Source organism: Schistocerca cancellata, chromosome 6, assembly GCF_023864275.1.
Source record: "Schistocerca cancellata isolate TAMUIC-IGC-003103 chromosome 6, iqSchCanc2.1, whole genome shotgun sequence".
NCBI classification, from domain to species: Eukaryota; Metazoa; Arthropoda; class Insecta; order Orthoptera; family Acrididae; genus Schistocerca; species Schistocerca cancellata.
This window is the reverse complement of record NC_064631.1, coordinates 305,714,194-305,735,665: the sequence shown is the minus strand read 5'-3', so window position 1 is coordinate 305,735,665 and position 21,472 is coordinate 305,714,194. Positions and strand designations below refer to the sequence as shown.

Below are 21,472 nucleotides of genomic sequence, written 5' to 3'. Positions count from 1 at the left end.
CAAGAGTATTAATATATCATTTAGGATGGATAAAATAAAAATGTTAATATATCTCATACCTGAGAGCTTTACCAGCCGTTATGGGTAGTTTGCGAAGTCTGTGCTCAATTGTAGGAGGGATGTTTTTCACGCCATATTCAATATCTTCATCTGTTGGTTTTGGCAGAGGGACTGCTTTCTCAGAAGTAACTGCAGGAAGTGGAGGTGTTGGCTCTTCTTCTGTGGTTGATGCTAGTGATGTGCTGCTTGTATCACTGAAGCTGGTGTTAATACTGCTACTGGTGAAACTGGTTTCATTAGAACCAAAACTACTGCTCCAAGTTGGAAGAGGTTCAGTCACCTGGTGGACAAGAAATGGTTGTCATTTTATAATATAAATACTATGGTAGTAACATATTATGAGAAATTATGTTTGAAATAGTGTACCTGTGCAAAGCATAGGCAAACTTTTTGTGTAACGATCAAGAGAAAACATTAAGTAGAAATTTAAACACTGTTTTTTTTTTTTTTTTTTGTAATAGGTACCGTTAATATTTTACTGGACTTTGCTTTTAATATTGCACAGTGATAAATAAGACTAGTTAACTGCCTTTAATGGAGGCATTTGAAAATTTGCGTAAGATCTGTGGTGTATGTTCTTTCGTCACATTCCTTATCTCAGTGTGATTGTGTTTGGCTTATGTGTTGCTAATGTTCAGTCTTATCTCAATGCGAGATATTAAAAAAAATTTAATTGATTCAATATGAGTGCTGCCAACAGTCTATTCAGACTTTTTCTGCAATTCTATATTATCTACCAGCAAGATACTTAACAACAAATATGTATGTATTCTGATAGTAAACATTTTTGAGATTTTCTTGTTAATATTTTAAATATTTCTGTTTTATTTTCAGACCAAGACATACCTGTGTACTTGGAGACTCTGGTGAGGATGATGGCTCAACCTCAGTTACAAAAACTGGTGTAGCTGATGGTACCACCTCTGCTTCATATACTCTGCTGGGTTCCACCAAAACCTCCATGCTCATTAAGTTGGTAGGTCTGATGGGTATCTAAAACAGAGTTACAGAATTCCACAACAACAATTTATCAAAAACAGGTAATGTGATATAAAAGGGAGTACATTGTAACTTGATATAATGAATTAGGAATAAAATATGTCTGCAGGTGTGGATGCAGTCCATGGGGCCATGCTTTACTCCTTATGCAAATCACAGTGTCTAATTGTATGTTAAGATACAAGCAATCTTTTCAGTATGTCAGAAATTTCAGAAATGATCTTTTTGTGGAATTGTATTATGACTGTTCAGAATAATAGCAAGCAGTCACAATACAGTATGTAGTAGGTAATCTCATTTCCACAGTAAATTAACAGGTGACCTGAGACTGAAGTATTGCAAAAGGACAGCATTGTGTAAAACATTTTCGGTTTATTTCTTATATCAAGATTTGGGTAAAATCTCCAGCTTTCAAAGAAATCGACCCTCATCTTCATCAGGAACAACTGATTGTCGTGGCTGCTGTTTTAGTGATTATTTAAAGCCCATAGATAGTTTGTAATTGGTAGGCATGCATCATCATCATCATTATACTGTGCTGACAGACAGTTTCCATGTCTGCACTGTTGGTGCCAGAACTCTATCCAGAAAATAATAAATAATCATCTGGTGATCTACATACTCTGCACTTTCTACACTGCTACATGTAGTAGAATACATAGCATCCTGGGAAGAAGAGGTGCAAAACCTATTTTCCAAGCACCAAAGAAGGAAGAAGATGCTGTGCCCCATTAAGGACAACCTCAGTCACAGTAACACTGGAATTCATAATGTTCTTTGTGAGTGAAGAAGTAACTACAATGGTCAGCCTGTCTGTACAATTGCCAGCTGTTATGCAGAACACCAAAGACACATTAAAGTTTAAAAACTTGGGAAATAAGCAGTTGTTGAACACAGTCTCACAAATGAACACAGAATAATGTCTGATGAAACTAAAATCTCGTCCCACACTTACATACTGGTATTCTGTTACTAAAGCAGCAACAGAAATTAGAATATATGGAAACAACTATAACTGGGATTGTGGCTATGTAGATCTAAGTACACATCTATCTGCATTCCAGAAGTCACCTTATGGTACGTGGTGGAGGGTAATTTGTGTTCATTGTCACTTACCCCTTCACCTGTTCCAGTTGAAAATTGTTTTGTGGGACAAACAATTGCTGGTAGGCCTCTGTATGGGTTTGACTCTCACTGGTTTTATCTCCATGGTCTTTTCATGAGATATCTGTAGGTGAAAGCAATATATTGGTTGACTCTTCCAGGAATGTACACTCTTGGAACTTTAACAATAAACCACACCATGTTGTAGAATGCCATTCTTGCAGAGTCTGTGACTGGGGTTGGTTGATCATCTCTGAGACACTTTTGTGCTTACTAAATCAGCAGTAATGAAATATGCTGCTCTTCTTTGGATCTTCTCTATGTCCTCTATCTATGCTATTTTTGTGGTTCGTTGTCTGATGAGCAATATTCAAGTATTGGACAAATAAGTATTTTGTAAGTTACTTCTTTTGTTGATTGACTATATTTCTTGAGGATTCTTCCAATGAACATCAGTGGGGCATCTGCCATACCCACAGTTAATTCTATGTGGTTGTTCCACTTCAGGTCACTCTGTACTTATACTCCTAGATATTTTATTGAAGTAAATGCTTCCAGTGAGTGTTCAGCAATTGTGTAATCAGTCAGTAATTGGTCTTTCTGTCTACATAAATGCAATAAGTTATACTTGTTTATGTTGAAGGTCAACTGCCATTCCCTGCACCAAGTGCTGATCCTATGCAGGCCCTCCTCCATTTTTTTACAATTTTCTAACATTGCAGCTTCTCTGCATACAACAGCATCATCTGTTAAAAGCCTTGAGGAACTACTGATGTTATAAGATTTGATGCAACAAATAAATTGAGGATGTATCAATACAATAAATGATCTGTTTTGGATGTGACAAATTGGGGCTTCACCACCATTAGAAGCTTGGAAAAGTACATATGTTCGACATCCAATCTGATCATTAATCCATTGTATTGTATGAATGAGCCTCTGTACTAAATTACTGACATTTTCATGGTGTATAATTGTCACTGAATGACTACATTTATGTGGGGCTTCCAAATACGGTTTTCATAAAGTGCTTTCTCAATAGCACGTCTAACAGTTCATGTTAACACTTCAGAATTGATTATGAAAATGCAGTTCAAAGTGATAGATTATCCCTTCCTCAATTGATATTCATTTTCATTTTCATGTAAGTGCTCAACTACTCTTGAAATTTGCTTCAGTTTTTGGGTTCCTACTTGCTTTTAAAAATGTTGGCTCTCTCGGTGGGGAGGCTCTTGTGTGCCTCAGCAGAAAACTAAGTACTAGACTGAGCAAGAAGTTATGCACATCCTTATTGAAGAGAAATGGACACTGTGCTGTCTAAATCAGAAACTAAACAACTGATTTCCTCAGGCAATTCATATAAAATAACTGACAATTGGAAACCTGACATTAGACTGGACTAACAAAATCAATTTAGGCTTTAATGTGTAAACTTATGAATGAAAATGGTTCCTCACATTCAGTTTTGATCTTCTGCTCAGTGATTATGATGATATGGTCACCAGTCCAAAAACTAGTTTGATGCACTCCATGCTAGACCATTTGAATGGCTTTTTAGAACACCTGAATTCAATTGACCTGAACATTCATTTCATGATGCAGAATGAAGGGGATGGTCGCCTTCCCTTCCTTGATGTGTTGGTCAGGAGGAATGTTGATGGTATTTTGGGACATGTGTTTATAGGAAGCCTACTCACACTGAACTTTATTTATAGGCTGATAGTTGTCACCATCCAGATCTGCATGAAGGGATACTTCATACCTGGGTTCACAGGGCCCATGTTATTCAGATCCTGAGAGTTTGCCAGTTGAGTTAGCCTACCTTGTGTTCACCTGTTGTCAGAATGGTTACAGTCAAAGAAAGATCAAACATGTGCTATGCTGTCAGCCAACCGTGCACTGAGTGAATGACGATATTACTGAGGTGGCACCAATGTCTAGTCTTTTTGCCTTATACAGGGAGCATTTCCAACAGGACTGGTTGGATTTTGCAAAAATATGATGTGAAATATGTTTTTCAACCACCATCTAAGATAAGAGTCCTTTTAGGTTCTGTAAAGGATGATCTTGGTTTATGTAAGGTGGGTGTCTATTGTATTCCTTGCAGTTGTGGGGTCTCATATACTAGTCAGTTTATCAGGACCATGGAGAACTGCTGCACTGAGCATGTGTCACCCAAGCTTCAGCAGCTGAGCAAATTTGCTATTGCTGAATATTTTCTCTGGTACCAGTCATCCTATGGAATACAACATCAAGATTTTGGCACACACTTCAGCTACTGGAATAGTGTTATTAAGAAAGCAGTTTAAATTAAATTAGAAAGTAACTTTACAAACAGAGATAATGGTTTTTGCTTAAATTCTGTGTGGAATCCTGCTCCCTCCCTTGTCAAAAAAGAGAGAGGCAGAGTTAATGGTGCTTCTCCCATTGGTCACCAATTTTCACCACTGATAATATGTGAAGCCAGTCATCTTTGGCTGTGTGGTGGCGGTGTTGGTGTTTACTGAAATACAGGGATGGGAACTGTCTTTACAACATATCCCCTTTAAATTGCACTATTCTCCTGGCATCAGTCTAGCCAAGGGAACCCCTGACAGACTCAAACCAAGCACATAGGTCATCTGGAAGACGGAGCTTGCCATTAACAGCTCAGAAAATGAGCTGCTTATATGCTCTATGGTATCCTCGAAATAGTCATAATGCAAGGGCCACCATTCTGCCAGCCTCAGCTTGTTAAAAGAGAATACAACAAATGCTGTATGACAAAATTCTGTAGGCTTTTCCTGTTTTTCCATGTTGAAACTGGGGCATTGTATCATGAATGAACCATGGTGCTTGAACTTATTGAGTGTGTTACTTACTAGGACTGGTGTAGGAAGAATTGTGAAAGAATGTACAGGGCTTGTTGGCAGATTATATCCAGCAGCAACAGATGTGAGCATTGAGCTGAGTTCCACCTCTGACTCAAGTTGATCTGCGTCCTCCCCATGGTGATGTCTATGAGGATGAGGTGATGCTGTGGCCTCTGGGAATGAAGGTGAAGCCATCGTAGGCACAATTCTGGCTTCAGGAATAGCATCAGTCTCACTTTCAATGTCACCGTCATATCCACTTGGCACATCTTCATCATCATAGTCACCTGAACCAACCTGAAACGAGATCCTCAGAGTGAACATAATGAATACATTTCAGTGAGAACTATCAAATCTTAAATTATTTAATAGAAACAGATACAAAAAATACAAGATACCACAAAAATCACAAAAAGAAAGACAGTTGCATCCACAAAGAACTATGAAATGTGTTAAATCAAATAGCTAGAAGTAAAATGCCTGGTGTATACTCTTTTTACTTTTGAAACTAATATTGTTTTTCCTGCATGAATAAATAAGTAATGTTAAACATCTCTCATAAGTAGTATAATCAAACAATGGAAAATCTGCTTACTTGTTTGACCATCTTATTGTTGTGCCTATCTGCAACTCAGCATTTCTGTTATGTGGTGGGTAGCAATCTAAGTAATATAATAATTTATTTGTACACATTTATAAACAGCTGATTCCAGTAAATGGTTCAAATGGCTCTGAGCACTACGGGACTTAACTTCTGAGGTCATCAGTCCCCTAGAACTTAGAACTACTTAAACCTAACTAACCTAAGGACATCACACACATCCATGCCTGAGGCAGGATTTGAACCTGCGACCGTAGCGATTGGGCGGTTCCAGACTGTAGTGCCTAGAACCGCTCGGCCACACCGGCCGGCGATTCCAGTAAACATCTGGTCTTCTGTCTGATAGTTAATGAAGTAAAACTGACATCACTAAATAGCTTTCTACAGGCTGTGTATCACAAGGAATTATTAAAAACTTGAAAATGACTCAATCAGGTGCTTAGTGGCCTCTGTAGTGGCTTATACTAAGTCTTTTACAGTGGTTCCCAGCTTTTGAAGTGTGTCTGGCAGAAGATTCACACCATGAACACAGTGACTGAGATATTCAACTGGGTTAAGATCTGGAGAATTTGAGGATCACAAAAGTACTTTGAAATTATGATTGTGTTTGCAGGAACACTGCACTGACAAATAAAATCACTGGTAGTCAACCAGAACACTGAGCAGAAAGTGTAACAACAGTCTGTGTTATGGCTTTGTTGTGTTTGGTCATTTGTCTTGTGCACACTCTGTGCAATATACAACAAAAGCATTCTACATTGTACCCAGATTATGTGATTATTCACCAGTTTCATCATCTATACCCTGAAGAACTACATTGGTGACCCTACAAGACCATGTTCCCATGCAATTTCATCATTTCTGACAATTGCACAACTATAATGCTGCTGTCGTGCCCCCAGTGTGCCATGCAATTCATGCCTGTGGACAATGTTTTTCATGCCAAGGCATTAGACACTACAGATAACACCATGCTTGAAGCCTGCATGATACATAGTGACAGTGGCATTCTCTAGAACATTACTACTTTAGTGGTCAACACTGCTGAGCAATGAAATGTAACAAACCATGACGACGCTCAGGATTCTGTTCCTTTCACAAACCAGGCCACATCCAAGCCACAGTAATCCAATTTGGATTCCTGCTTACTTGCTTTTGTAGGGATATCAACTGTATTGGACATGGATCTGATCGCTCCGAACCTCATGCAGCTGACCACATTGCCTCCCACGTCACCTACTGCTTATCATGCTGTGTCACATATGACAGTACTTGCCTGGCCATTCTGCCACTATGAACATAGTATTGGCAATCTACCAGTAACAGGAGACATCTCAAATTACCACCATCCTGGACAGATCATCCATCATTACAGTTCACCATTGAGGACAACATTTATGCATCAAGTGACGTCATCAGCAATGGCACAAAATTTGTTGCTCTACTAAGCCACTTGGGGGGAACATGCAGACACAGCTCCCCAGATGAATAAATCATCTATCACATCATTTACAATGAAAGTCTATGATAAGACTCCATCACTATTATGGTGATGCCTCCATACATATCGACCTTCAACCTCATGCCCCACAATATGTTATGGACCCTGCAGGTTGCCAGCTTCCCCTGCAAGTCCAGCTAGCCATGGTCATTCACAAGCATGAACCATTGGACCTATGCCTTCAACTCGCTGATCAAATATACTCTCACAGACTGTGCATTGATAATATTGATAAAAGAGGCAGCTGGCATGACACACAACTACGACGACAATACAAATGATGGCTCACCAACAATGAGCTGGCCCCATCCTGCATAAATTTTGCTGAAGCTGATGTCACCATTCCCCAGCCAGAGTAGTGACCTTTGCACACCATCAAGAAACCCCCACTTTTGACACACACACACATCTCCACCAGTGCAGAAAATGACAAACTGCATCATGTCTGCACCTATGCAACACGCCCCTGCTCACTTCATGCCAGTGCAGAATCGCTTTTGTTGCTGTCATGCAACATATGCCAATTCCACCCACAACTGCCATCCTCCATGTTATTTTCCAAACTACACATCTGGTTCGCTGATCACTCCGCTGTACAGGACACCTGAGTTGCCTAGATTCCCTTAATGACAATGATGGCTCACAGCTACCCCATCTCCCTCAACAATGAATGACTTTTTGTACTTCACTGCAGTAGCGGCCAGCTATACCTCACTGACAGGGTCTTAGTGGTCAGCACTGAGCTGCCCTCCTCACCAGGCCAACCAACATCTCACACACCCGTTCAAATCTGCAAAGCATGCAGCATTCTTTGATGCCTCGAGATGTGTCCTATCAGTAGACCTCTTCTTTTAGTCAAGCTGTGCCATAAGTTTCTTTTTTCCCCAATCTGATTTAGTACATCCTCATTAGTTGCTTGATCTGCCCATCTAATTTTCAACATTCTTCTGTAGCGCAATATTTCAAAAGTTTTTGTTGTCTTCTCATCTGAACTGCTTATTACCCATGTTTCACCTCCATACTAGGCTACATTCTATACAAAGCTACCAGAAAATACTTCCTAACGTTTGAATTGAAATTCACTGTTAAAGTTCTCTTTTTCAGAAACTTTTATTGCTATTGCCAGAATGCATTTTATATCCTATCTGCTTCAGTCATCATCAGTTATTTTTCTGCCCAGATAATAAAACTGATTACCTACCTTTAGTGTCTCATTTCCTAATCTATTTCCATCACTATTATCTAATTTGATTCCTGGATTATTTTAGACAAAAATCACCTCAGACTGCATCTGATTACATTTTAGTTCATTGCAATTGCATTAGTCAACTCTGGATGCACTCTAACTTCATGTAGGCACAGACACTTTTCTGTGCCACAGATTGGTGTGTGTGTGTGTGTGGTTTTTATCTTTTGTGAAGAAGGCTTTAGCTGAAAGTTTATATGCAGCAACAGTCTTTTCATCACGTCTGTCTGCAACAACTCAACTCAACGTGTCATCTTTACGAAGAATTGCAATCTATCCTTTTCTTGATATTGTTGATATTACAACTTGGACTTGGCACTGTTTGATTCTACCATCCAATACAGATAGTAATGTTCTTTAGACATATCAGCATACTGGCTTCTATACTCAGATGTCTGTATACTGTGTATTAGCTTGAAATTTTCTGCTTAAGTTTATGACTCTTAATACCATCTACTATATTACTAAATGGCTAGTCCAGTTCATGGCACCCTATCCCAGTTGGAGGTTGCCTATTCATGGCTTCCATGGGCAACAAAACTTGATTTTCAGTATTTCATATACTTATTGAGTCCATTTAAAAATGTAAAATGTTGTCACAATTTAATCATTAACAGATGTAATGTACAATTACAGATTTAACACAATAAGACAAGCATTACAGTTAAAACTGTGTATATGCCTTGTGGCAGTGCTACTCACCTCACACAAGTACCAGTAATTCATTTATCCAGTATTTGTGAATGAGTGGTCTTAGCAACAGCCAATAAACTTTAAACATTGTTTCAAACTTTCTCTTTCTTACCTGCTTTAACCCATTTGTAAAGCAATCAGAAGTTTGAAGTCATATATATTTTATGAGAGTTCAATAGAATGGTTAAACACATAAAAAAACTAATACTAATACGTAAGACAATATAAAAATGACACAGTTTTCATTGTTTACACTTCCAGTATCTATATTTGGTTTTGAATAAAATTTTGTAAAGTGGTTACCTCTCTCCTCTCTCTGTGACTGGAAGATGTTTCAGTCTTTACATGCCAGCCAATAACAGGCAACTGGAGAACTTCAGCCAGTGTCCCATCATGAGCCTGTTGCTTCAGCTGGTTGACTAGTTGTGAGTAGTGCTTTCGCAGTTGACCTTCACAGCCCACCTGCCGAACAAATCACAAATTAGGAGGACACTGAAATTCTTACAGTGCAATGTTCACTATAATCATGGGAGAAAAAAAGGCATTCTTGACAGTTAGTGGAACTGGGCTGGTAATCAAGAAATCATCTGCAAAGAAGCGTGTGTATGCAACAGACACCAGATAAACTGGGAAGCATGAATTTCTCACTTTAAATACTAGTTCAACATTGTGTCATCATATGAGATAAAGATCCCTACAGGTCTGTTGCTGCTCTGTGAAGCACATGCCTGCCACCCTAAGACGAAAACAAATGTTTTCAGTCCAACACTAGGTTTATTATTTATCAGTTACCCTTCGGCAGAAATCTCTCTTGTACTTTTTAATGAAAGATAATCATACAAGGCTGCAGCTTCCTAATAATAGAAAGCATCCTCATGGAGGAGGGTCACTTGGTGTCTTACAAATTTGTATGTACTTTTGTGATCTCTCATTAACATTTAACATTCACAGATAATGATGCACAATGCGCCCACCAGAACAACAGCATTTTCAATGACAAACAAAAATGTTACTGAGAGAAGTTATTGGATGAGAAGGGGTATTAATAATCTCTGTGTATGTGATCAGATGCAGAAGATTTAACATTCAGCTTTGTTATTTAAAAGAAATTGTGTGCCATTATTTTACATTTAGAAACACATCAGGATGTTTGGCACGATCAGTGAAAATCAGTTACCAGTACAACTGAAAAATGACTTTACGCCAAAGAAAAAATTAACAAAATGATTGCCTCATTTCAGTAAACTGTTTTTTATGAATATTTTTAAGCCTTATTTCTTAACTTGTTGGATATCCTGGATTTTTTCATATGAGGATGTAATTTCAGTTCATTGAATCAAAAAGGGGGCATCCATATTCAAAGCTGGAAATTTGTGATAAGTTCCTAAGGGACCAAACAGCTGAGGTCATTGGTACCTAGGCTTACTCACTACTTAATCTAACATAAACTAACTTACACTAAGGCCAACACACACACCCATGTCTGAGGGAGGACTCGAACCTCCAATGGGGGTAGCTCCGCGAACCATGACAAGGCGCCTCAGACTGTGCGGCTACTCCGCATGGCATCCACATTCATATTAGTAGCATAAACACACATACTTTGCATATACGATTGACACATGCTTACAGTTTAGACACCCAAGTAATGTGCCTTAAAAATACTAACTAGATAACAATCAAACTTTTAAGATAAAATTAGTTTTCTGTACTACTTGTCAAATTTAGTTCTTAGGACATGACAGATTTTCAAACTCATCGAATCAGTTGAATAAAACTGACAAGTTTTACATCTTGCCTTCTCTTGGAAAAATTTCAGCACATGCCCATCATGAAGGCACTATACAGGGTGTCCCACTTATCTTGACCACCCTAAATAACTGTTTGTCCAGAGGCCAATTACAAAATGTTTCAAGCAAATGTTCTTGAGCCATCAATAATTGTAGTACCAAGCATCCCAAACCAGATGTTAACTCTACACTGACACTGATGCACCACCTGTCTAAGCCATCATGGGTTGTCGCTGGACCAATAATGCATGTCCCTCGAGTTTACCTGTCCATTGTTTGAGAAGGAACATTCATCGGTAAAATAGAACATTGGAGAAGAAGTTCGGGTTGGTGAGGATTTGCTGCTGTGCCCACTGTACACATTTTTGGAAATCATTCCCATGCAATTCTTCATGTAGGTGTACATGGTAAGGATGGAAGAGGTAATGTGTAAGAATATGATGTACACTGGTTTTAGGAATGCCAATCTCATGTTTAAGTTGTCGTGTGCTCACATGTGGATTCATAGCAACGGAAGTGGGAACAGCAACTTTGGTAGCTTCGTCTGTGCGAATGCTATGATGACTGCGTTGTTGTGGGTTGAAATTTCCCATTTCTTGAAGTGTCGAAACAAGACGAGAAAACATCTGTCAGGAAGGTGGGTTCTTGTCAGGATATCGCTATCTGCACAGTTCCGCTGCCTGTGTAGCATTTCGCCTACATTCAACAACAACAACAATAAAAGAAACGTTATGTTGATGCAGTTTGCAGGAAGGATAGCCTTTACTGTGTGTGTATGATTACTCTACACAACAGTATTTAAAAGGGCTAAACTACTGTACTAAATGTACTCATATACATAAGAAAACAGTATTACAATTACTATTCTGCTAACTTACATTCACCATAGATGAGTAGCATTTCTACCTTCTCTTCATTGGTGTACATTCTACTCACACAACTCTTCAACTGACAATGGTTGACGGAATGAAGGGTGTGCATTCTACTTATGTTTACCTTTGTCCTCTGTCAAAGTCAGCACGTGAGTGTGTTCCATTACCCTGAGTACCTGAACTAAGCCCTGGGAGTGTCAACGTCAATGTTGTTTTATGTAATTAATAATGTTGTGTGACTTGGTCAAAACATCTTTCAGACATTGCGTAAGTTACTCCAAGCACACATTCAAAGTTGAAAGCTGCACCCCTGTCCACCATCAACCATCACAACAGCCATTGGGCCTACAATTAATTTTTTTTTTACTACAATGTATCATGTAAAATATTGATTGCTGTTCCTGCCAACACACCTGTAGTCTCTGCTACAGCACACATTTTTGTTCAATGATCAGCAATGGCCTTTTTTAAAATTATTCCTTTGGTAATCACATTTGTCAGGAGATATCGGCAGTCCTCATTAAAAATGGTTTGGCCACATTTAAATTCATTGAACTAATGTCTAACTGTACTCACTCTCACTGATAGTGAATGGTCAACATAAATATCACACAACTTCACTTTTTTGGCCACCAGTTTTCTCACCAAAAAGCAAATTAATAAATGATATTGTACTTTTTCCAACTTGGTAAAAAACTTGTAACACCACTTATTGAAATGGTTGCGAAGTACAAACTAACTTTTGAGTCACCATCATTTTTGTTTTAGCATTGTCTTACAGGTCACAACATGAGACAATACATCAACTTACATGAACAATGACAACTGCCATCCAACACAGCAGATAATTCAATGGTGGACAATTACTGGAAGGAAACATGTTCCCATTATGGTTTACAGAAGCTGCTGCCCTAAATACAAGAGGTTTTCAATAAGTAATGCAACATATTTTTATCTCAGCCAATTTCAGTTGAAAAATGCAGCATTTATTGTGGGATACTCCTGCTTCGCCCCTGTAGTTTCACTAAGTTCCAACAGATGGCAGTGCTATATGTAGCCTTCAAAATTGTACCTGTACTGGTGGTGCATTCCAAGCAGAGAGATGTCACCAAGTTTCTTTTGGTGGGAAACCTGAACATCATGCCAGGCGACTGCACAATTCTGTGACTACTCTAACATTGGAACATGCAGACGCACTCATTCGAGGTGATCAATGTATCTCGATGAAACACTTCACTGGAAAACTGGGCATCTCTGTTGGTAGTGCTGACACACTTGTTCACCAGTTGGGATACTCAAATGTGTGTCCTCAGGGTTCATCATCATCTAACAGGAGATCACAAAGAACAATGAAGGGCCTTCTGTGTGGAATTTTTTTCGTGTAACAAGGCTTATTGTGACAATTTTTTGTCAACATCATCACAAGTGATGGAACAACTGGAAAAAAATGGCAATCTGTAGAGTAATGCCACACCACCTCTTCTCCGAAGAAAAAGTTCAAAGCCACACCCTCAGACACTGTCATGATGACAGTCTTCTGGGACTCTGAAGGGGTTATTCTGTTTGATGTCCTTCCTCATGGTGCAACAATAAACTCTGCTGTATATTGTGCCACCCTCAGGTAATTGAAGAAACCACATCATGTTCATAATCACAAAAATGCAAATGACCTTTTCTTTCTCCATGACAGCATAAGGTCTCACACAAGTCTGTGCATCCAAGAGGCACTCACAAAACTTCATTGGCCTGTTGTTCCTCATCCTCCCTACAGCTTGGATGTCATGCCTTCCTCCTCCTATCTGTTTGGCCCAATGAAGGACGCACTCCAAGGGAGGCAATATATAGGTGAAGGGCAGGTTACTGATGCAGCAAGATGTTGACTCTGACATTGACCAGTAAAATGTACCATGTGGGCATACAGGCCCTCGCAGTAAAGTTGTTTAAGGCAGTTGCATTGAACAGAGATTATGTTGAAAAAAATAGGATTTTGCAGCGAAAAGAGTGGGGAATGATATGGTTACTGGAATTTTGATTAAAACCAATCTGCTTTCAGAAACGAAAAAAAGTGTTGCATTACTTTTTGAACATGCCTTGTATGTCCCTCGCGCCACATGTCACAATGCACACTGACAGGCATGGAAACAGGAAGGATTCTTGAAGCACAGACTGGCCTCCCAGGTCACATGATTGAAATCCTACTCAGCACGTATGGGAGGCCATTAGATATGTTGGGTGTCATCTCCAATAAATCTTTGTGACTTTTGGGTGGTAGTTAAGTCAACACATTCAGTATGGTTGCCCTACACTTTTTATGTTTAGCAAAACCTCAGGAAAATGCTAGAATCAAGATGAAACTGGATTTACCTGATGCTAACCAGCTGTGTGCTTCAGCTGCTCACAGCCATACTCAGCCAAATAGTAGATAATCACACTGTCTGTGCCCCTAAGGGAGACGAACTTCATTGGGTTTGTTACAATTTGTTCAGTTTGCAGTTGGGTGCAAATATGCTATGAAATTTTATTAACAGGAGAATACCTCCTGATATGTGATTTATTCTACCATCACATATTATACGATTTTAACAGTATACCTTTAATAGCATTTATTTAGGGGCACAATCCCAAAAAATATATATATATATCCACATTTCAGAAGAAGGAGAAGGGATCTTAGGGTTCAATGTTAATTTGCAAACTTAAGTTTTTTAGGAAAACTGTGGACGTCTTACATCAGGATAGCTGCAGAGAGATTTATAGAGTATACTGACAGATAAGAATTATTACGCAGTATCTCAATGTAATTCTGACATACCTTTATAACCACATCTCACACACAAAAATTACATACAACAGAACTTGGTAAGAATCAAATACATAAAATTACATGTTAGATGAGCAGGCATTCAGAATGTTTACTAGAAAAACTTAATATACATTGTAACTAACTTTTCTGATACAATACATGTATTTTTCATGCAAAAACTGACACTTATGAAGCAAGGTTGACCGAAATCATCTTTATAACTAGCCTTGTTTTAATTTTGCAATAAACTCAATGAAACCCAACAAAATATAATGCATGGGCATAATGTTCCAGAATGCAGATATTCACGTAGTTTCTAGTGGTCTAAAGTAGTCTTTTAATTACAACTGAGTTGGAATTCTTTGTTTAATGCATTATATCAGATGGTAACTTGTTAAAGATTGCTTTATTAAGGTATACTGGTGAGCCGAATCATCATGACCACAGGCTTTTTAGTGTGTTTCTGCACCTGTAGAAAGCAATCAGCAGTGGTTCTGTATGGCATAGATTTGCCAAGTCCCTGGAAGGTTTCTTGGGGTATTTGGCACCAGATGTCTGTGCATAGCTCTCATAATTCTCATAAATTATGGGCTAGTGGTTTGTGGAGATAGAACTGAAAACCAATAGCATCCAAAATGTATTCAATCGGGTTAAGATCAAGCAAACTTGATGAGTAAGACATCAGCACAAATTTATTATCATGCTCCTCAAACAACTACAGCACAAGTCTAGCTTTGAGGCATGGGTAATTTTCCTATTGAAACATGCCCTCAACATCAAGGAAAACATCAAGCATGGAAGGAACGCACATCATCTGAAATAATGTTCATGTACTCCTCAGCTGTTAAGATGCCTTTGGTTGCTACCAGAGATTCCATGAAAGCCCAAATGAGAGTCCCCTTAGTGTAGTACCATCCCGACTGGCCTGTGTCTATGTGGTGCATTTTTTAACCAGCTGTGGGCCTGAACACGACTGTTCAACCTGCCGTATCAAAAAGATGATTCACCTGACCAGGTAACATATTTTCATTGTACCAGTGTCCAATCTTGATGTTCCTGTGGCCACTGCGATCATATTTGATGACATCGTTTGAGTCAATGTGGGAACACACAGTCCTATGTTCAGCAATTTGTGCTGACCAGTGTACTCCAGGATCCTAATGAGTTTATTGCACAAGTAAACAAGTGTGGGTACAAAGAAGATTCTCGTCAACTATGCTTCATCTTGTCAGTTTTTATGTGACTAATACTTTTAATTTTACCATAAAAGTTAGTTCCAATGTATATTAAGCTATTTCCAAAAAACATACGGAGTGCACCAATATTGGACTGTTAACAGATCTGCCACATTTCACTTCCTATCCATCTTTGCAAAGTGGGCATGTTTCCAACCTTCAGGTGCTGTAATCAGATGTTGATGTCCAACACCTTGTTGCAAACTCAAAGTTTGTGGTCCTTCAAATATTTTTCATAGATGCTCATGACAGAATCACAAACAGGCAACCAACATAGCCACTTCCAAAATGCTTGTTCCTAGGTGCTAGGTTATAACGATCTCCTCTCTGTCACAATCATTTATGTCAGCAGATTTTCCCATTTACAGCCTGGTTCAGTGCTAGAAAGATTCCCAGTCACCTCCGCTCTGCTTATACAGGGTGAACATTAATAAAACCAACAAACTGCAGGGACAGATGGAGGAAATAAGGTCCTATGAACATGTGTCTGGAAATGTATTGTTGCCACAGTAAATGACACTGACAAAAGAGTTCTTCTGACCATGAACATTAAGGATATTTATCAGTGAATTATGCTAAAACTGAAGGGATCATAGCTCGGATCATCTCCTATGATGACAATTTGGACTCCACTAACTCAGTTTCTATGCAGAGTACGTTTTCACAACATTTTATGGCATTTGCATAGTATTTTTTTTATGTATTTGCTATTTGTAATGCTCCTGATTTCTTAATTGTAAGAAAGCTTTTTGACTCTCTTTTGACATTGCTGAGGCTTTCATATACCATACTGTTTTGTACTCTGCTTCAATTTTGATTACAAGCAATCTACAGAATTAAAGAAAATTCTGATACGAAATATTGTGATTCCAAATATGTGTATCCTTTCTTCTAGTTTCCATAAGAATTTTTCTCAGCTTTCTTAGTAGAGACTTTCAAACACAGCATGAATACTGCAAAACATTTATTATCTATGGTATTAGCTTTCAATATACGTTAATCATTGATTTTTCTGTAAAATCTATCTAAATTTTCAACCAAAAAGTATTTCCTTCTCAGCACCAAAATTTTCTTTTTGTAACCAACTCTAAGTGAGCCAGATGTTTATGTGCAAATTATATTACCTTTGTAATCTGTCAAAATATCTGCTATCGGTTCTATGTCTATACCACCTGAGGTAATTGGATCTTACTGAACGTTTTCACTGGTTGTTACTTTCGACAAATACTGAAAAAAAATAGTAGCTGCTCTGTAAGTAGTGATTATTATGTATGTAGATTAAAACAGTCATTTCTTGTTAGATACAAATATAAATAAAGAAAAGTGGTTACAAAGATCTCAGGAAATAAACTCTTCTCACATAAATAATTACTAACAGCTAACGCTGTGCTATGGCCAGTCTGTTAGAAATTTGTGTATGAATGATTCATATTACCTGCCATCTTACAGCTGATGAGTGCCTATTCGATCTCTGCTTTAAATTTCCTGGTCCAGCCAGCACGATACTTTCACTTAGCAAGTCTTCCTGAGTATTATGTGGCTCGAGGTGAAACAAACTCTGTTACAAAAATATTGCCGATCAGTTATGGGAACCATAACATTAATTTGTAATTTACAAACTAAAACAATTACACAAACACTCAAAATAATAGCTCATTCACTATTTTAAGTAATAATAGATGCAAGATGATTATCAATGGAGGTAACATGTTGTAACATGTATGATGAACAAATTATGTACTAAAATTTGACTTACATGGTGAAGGCCTAAAAATCCTGAAAGATTCTTAATAGCAGAAATTCGTTGTGACGGCTTCAAACTGTCGTATTTTACATCTAGAGCAATAGTTAAAAAAGTGGGGTCTTCACCTCGATCGCATTTTACCTGAAAATTTAATGAACATATATAAATCCTAAACATCATGTAAAGTAACAACATTAGCACAGAAATTTACCTTGCTTATAATGCCCAGGTTTTTTTCATGTAAAGTAACAACATTAGCACAGAAATTTACCTTGCTTATAATGCCCAGGTTTTTTTCTCAGACGAAATGAATATTACATTGAGTATTATAACGGGATTGCCAAAGGTATAATTTAAGGAAACTAAAGGGAATCTTTCATTGTTCCAACAAAAGTACCTTATCGAATATTGTATCGATAAAATATGAACCTTTTTTTTCTCTTGTTTCAGTTCTCACAATAATTCTTACAAAGAGAGATTATAGGACCTATGAAATCCTGAAATGTAGTGTACTGCCATCAGTTTCTTCCATTTCTTGGAATATGTTTAAAAGTTTTTCAGGTAGTCAGACATGCAATTCAGACACAATACACAGCTTTATCAACAAATTTTTGCTATACAGGATAGCATAATCTTATATCACTATAGAAAATAATGTTTTCCATTAAAAAAGTAACAACATTAAAAAAATACCTTATGGTGTGGACTAATTGGTAGAGAGTTATCAACAGCTATTGCTTCTGCTGCAACATTACTTGGTATAACTTCTATCGAAAAGACATCTTTGGCTGTATTCTCAGGATGCTGCCCAAGTGCTTTCACTGTGATGTAGTACTCTCCAGCATCTTCAATACTGGGCACTCCCTCAAATTGTCCTCTTAACTTGTCAAATAACAACCAGGATGGAAGAGGCCTGCCAGATGGTCCATAAGCCTGAAAATAATGCATAGAATTTTGTGTATAGCACAAACAGTATTCTGATAGTATAATGGAATCGGATAAATAGTAGATTTTTATCTATCTGATACATTACATCTAGTATTCTGTTTTTTTCGTATGTGTATTGAAATTTATGATGAAAGAAAATGACAAACTATTGATGACAAGGTCCACTGTATGTTCATTGTTGGAACAGCATATTAAGTATGTGTTTTTTATTCACATGCACATTCCAGTTCATTGTTATGTAGCATGAGGATTGCTTTGTACTATTTTCATAGTAGCTCTTTTCAATAATCGCACTGCAAGATAGGAGACATTAATAAGTGATAAATTCTGTGTAAAGAATTTCATTCAATAATTTATTGCAACTTAATGTGCATTACAAATAATTCAGATTCATTCCCTGCTTCAGTAAATGTTGTGTTTACTCTGGTTTGTACATTGCAAGGGGTTTACTTAGAGATAACTTCTTAATTTAGATAATTAAATTATGGATTATGTAAATATGTACAGTATTTATCATCAATGTGTAGCCAGCCTAAAATTATTTTCATAGTTCTGCTGTTCAATTTAATTGCAAACCCTCTGGGAGCAGTGCCTTATGAGTCATATATCCTCATGTTACCCATGCGAAATCAAATTCCTTTCAAAAATATCTGTCAAGTAGGAAGAGGTGGTCACTTACCCATAAATCAAAATTTGTTTCCTAAACAAAACACGGGAATCAACAATGGCTAATATATGTATGATAAGACAGCTATGTGCACGACACAAACATTTATGTCTGATACAAGGTTTCAAAAAGGCACATGGCAAAATTCATTCTGAGAGGCTGTATGATACCACACATAAGACTGATAAATGTGAAAAGTTTAGTATTGGTAGACACACTGCTGTGTGTTGAAAGAGGTTTGGAACAAAACATGGTCACGAGGATGGTGATGCAGCCTTCCCATTGGTACTTGCTTTCAAGTTTCTCCACTTGGTTTGATGGCTTTACACTCAATTAACATGGCATAATTGTGAACTTTCCATCCACAAGCGAAATGAATGTCTTAGATTAAGAAAAACTGAATCAAAATAAAGGCTTAATTTAATTAAAATATATATAGAGGGCAGTCAAATGAAAATGAGACATGAGAAAAAAATTAAGTAATTTGTTTATTATTTCAAAATTAGACATCATAGCCATCCATTAACACATTTATCCCACTTTCAGAAAAAATGGTTAATGCTTTTGTGGGCTCCAAAAATATGATAACTGTCTGGGGAGAGATTAAGACTGTATGGAGTATGTGTAAGGGCTTCCCACTGAAACTTCTGTAGCATAGCTGAAACAACCTGGCAACATATGGATGCACATTTTGCTGTAGGATATTTTGACTATGTTGCAAAAGTTTTGTGCAGAAGCTCTTACACATCATGCAGGCCCAATCTCTGCCCATCCAATTTCCATATTTTTGGAGCCCTGAAGGGACACATTTGTGGCCATCGATTTGCTTCAGACAAAGTAATGCATGCCTGGGTATAATCATGATTCCATAGGCAACTGCAAACATTTTTCCATGAAGGCATTGACCATCTTGTCTCTCGGTGAGATAAAATGTATTAACACCTATGGCAATTCTTCTGAAATAATAAACAGTTGTGCATGTTGTGTGCTACAAGAACAGTGATGTGAAGTCTGTGTGGCATTAGCTGCACATCATTAACTTCCACAGCAAGAGAAATGATTAACTTGATGGAATTTGTTGCATGACAGAAACTGAATGAATGGGTGACCATAAAGCAGTTACAGATACAGTTATTGTGGCAAAGTACAATTTAATGACAAGATTCCTTACAAGCAATGGGCATCAGAGGTGTAAAACTAACTGAATGAGCAAGAGCTTGAACCTCTTTGGCAGATAATGAAGACATTGCTTAAACTGTGAGAGATCCAAAGCTTGTATTTTGGCTCGGCAGTAATTTTGTGACTTTTTTTGTGAGAACAGATAACCATTCTAAATGCTAAAGTTCAGTTAAAATTGACTAATGACAGTTCCCAGCACCCACATGATTCCATGCAATACCCTTACCACATTGGCAGTGTTATATATCAAGAAAGAATGAACCAGTAAGAAACCTCTGTAATTTCAAAATAGCGGCAACGTTGTGAAAGTACAGTCATTATATTTTGTCAACCAAGTAAGTGTTGTTCGAGACAATGTTCAGTTTGCTTTTCAAATAGTTCAATAATTGATTTCTTTTCTAATTAAAGTTGTGTACCATAACTGTGTATATGACATCAATTTCATAATTAACAGTAAAAACTTAAATCCACATTTCTTGCATATTTTTACACAAAGCACTAGTAGTAGTGTCACCAGTAATAAGAATATTTTATTTCATGAATGTGTTTTGTTTTGAGATGACATTTTCTGCAATGTCAGTTTGCTTTTGGCATTAGTAACATTCCAAGTATAAATATATCATTAACATCATTACTTACTGCAGGCAGAGTGACAGTGTGGAAAGTTACATGTCTACTGTCAGTTAGATGACTTAGTAAAAATGTCAAAGCTGGGAACAGAAGAGTTCTTGTCAAGCTGTGTTTAGTATGAGAGGTGACAGAAAGACTAGTGAGCATGTTTGTTATGTAGTCAGTTGGTAGCTACTGGTGAAGTGCCCCTGAAAGTGAAAGTGGATCCTCATCCTCTGGGGATGAAGTCGGACAAGCAACTGGAGAGGATTGTTGTTCTGACGAAAAGAACCCACCACACTGTCAAATGAAGCGGCCAGCATTTGGCTTTTAATGAGTGACTCTTGTTCACTTCTGGCAAGTAATTTGTGCCATAATCGACATAACTGCACTGGTAATCAGTGTCTATAGGAAGAACCAAAGCTGAAGGGTAGAAAACCTTGTTTGAGCAATGCCAGTGAGAGTGTGCTCTAAAATAGGAGGCAACTGTAATGTCTTATTGGCTTTTGCTTTTAGTAATAGTAAATTTAAAGCAAACAAGCAAGACTGTTTCATGTGGTGACAGTGAC

The 21,472-nt window shown here is 37.7% G+C and overlaps 1 protein-coding gene across 1 annotated transcript in view; it reads right to left on the bottom strand.

Annotated features, from left to right (window-relative positions):
• The window catches only part of LOC126190745 (dystroglycan 1), a 40,729-nt gene that overhangs the window by 7,082 nt on the left and 12,175 nt on the right, over positions 1–21,472 (bottom strand). Inside the window, exons 2-8 of the mRNA XM_049931243.1 lie at positions 18,194–18,433; positions 17,513–17,641; positions 17,192–17,314; positions 9,360–9,518; positions 5,025–5,312; positions 907–1,053; positions 60–340 (exon numbers count right to left, since the gene is read on the bottom strand). Coding sequence (XP_049787200.1) covers positions 60–340; positions 907–1,053; positions 5,025–5,312; positions 9,360–9,518; positions 17,192–17,314; positions 17,513–17,641; positions 18,194–18,433 — 1,367 coding nt within the window. The remainder of the gene's footprint in view (positions 1–59; positions 341–906; positions 1,054–5,024; positions 5,313–9,359; positions 9,519–17,191; positions 17,315–17,512; positions 17,642–18,193; positions 18,434–21,472) is intronic.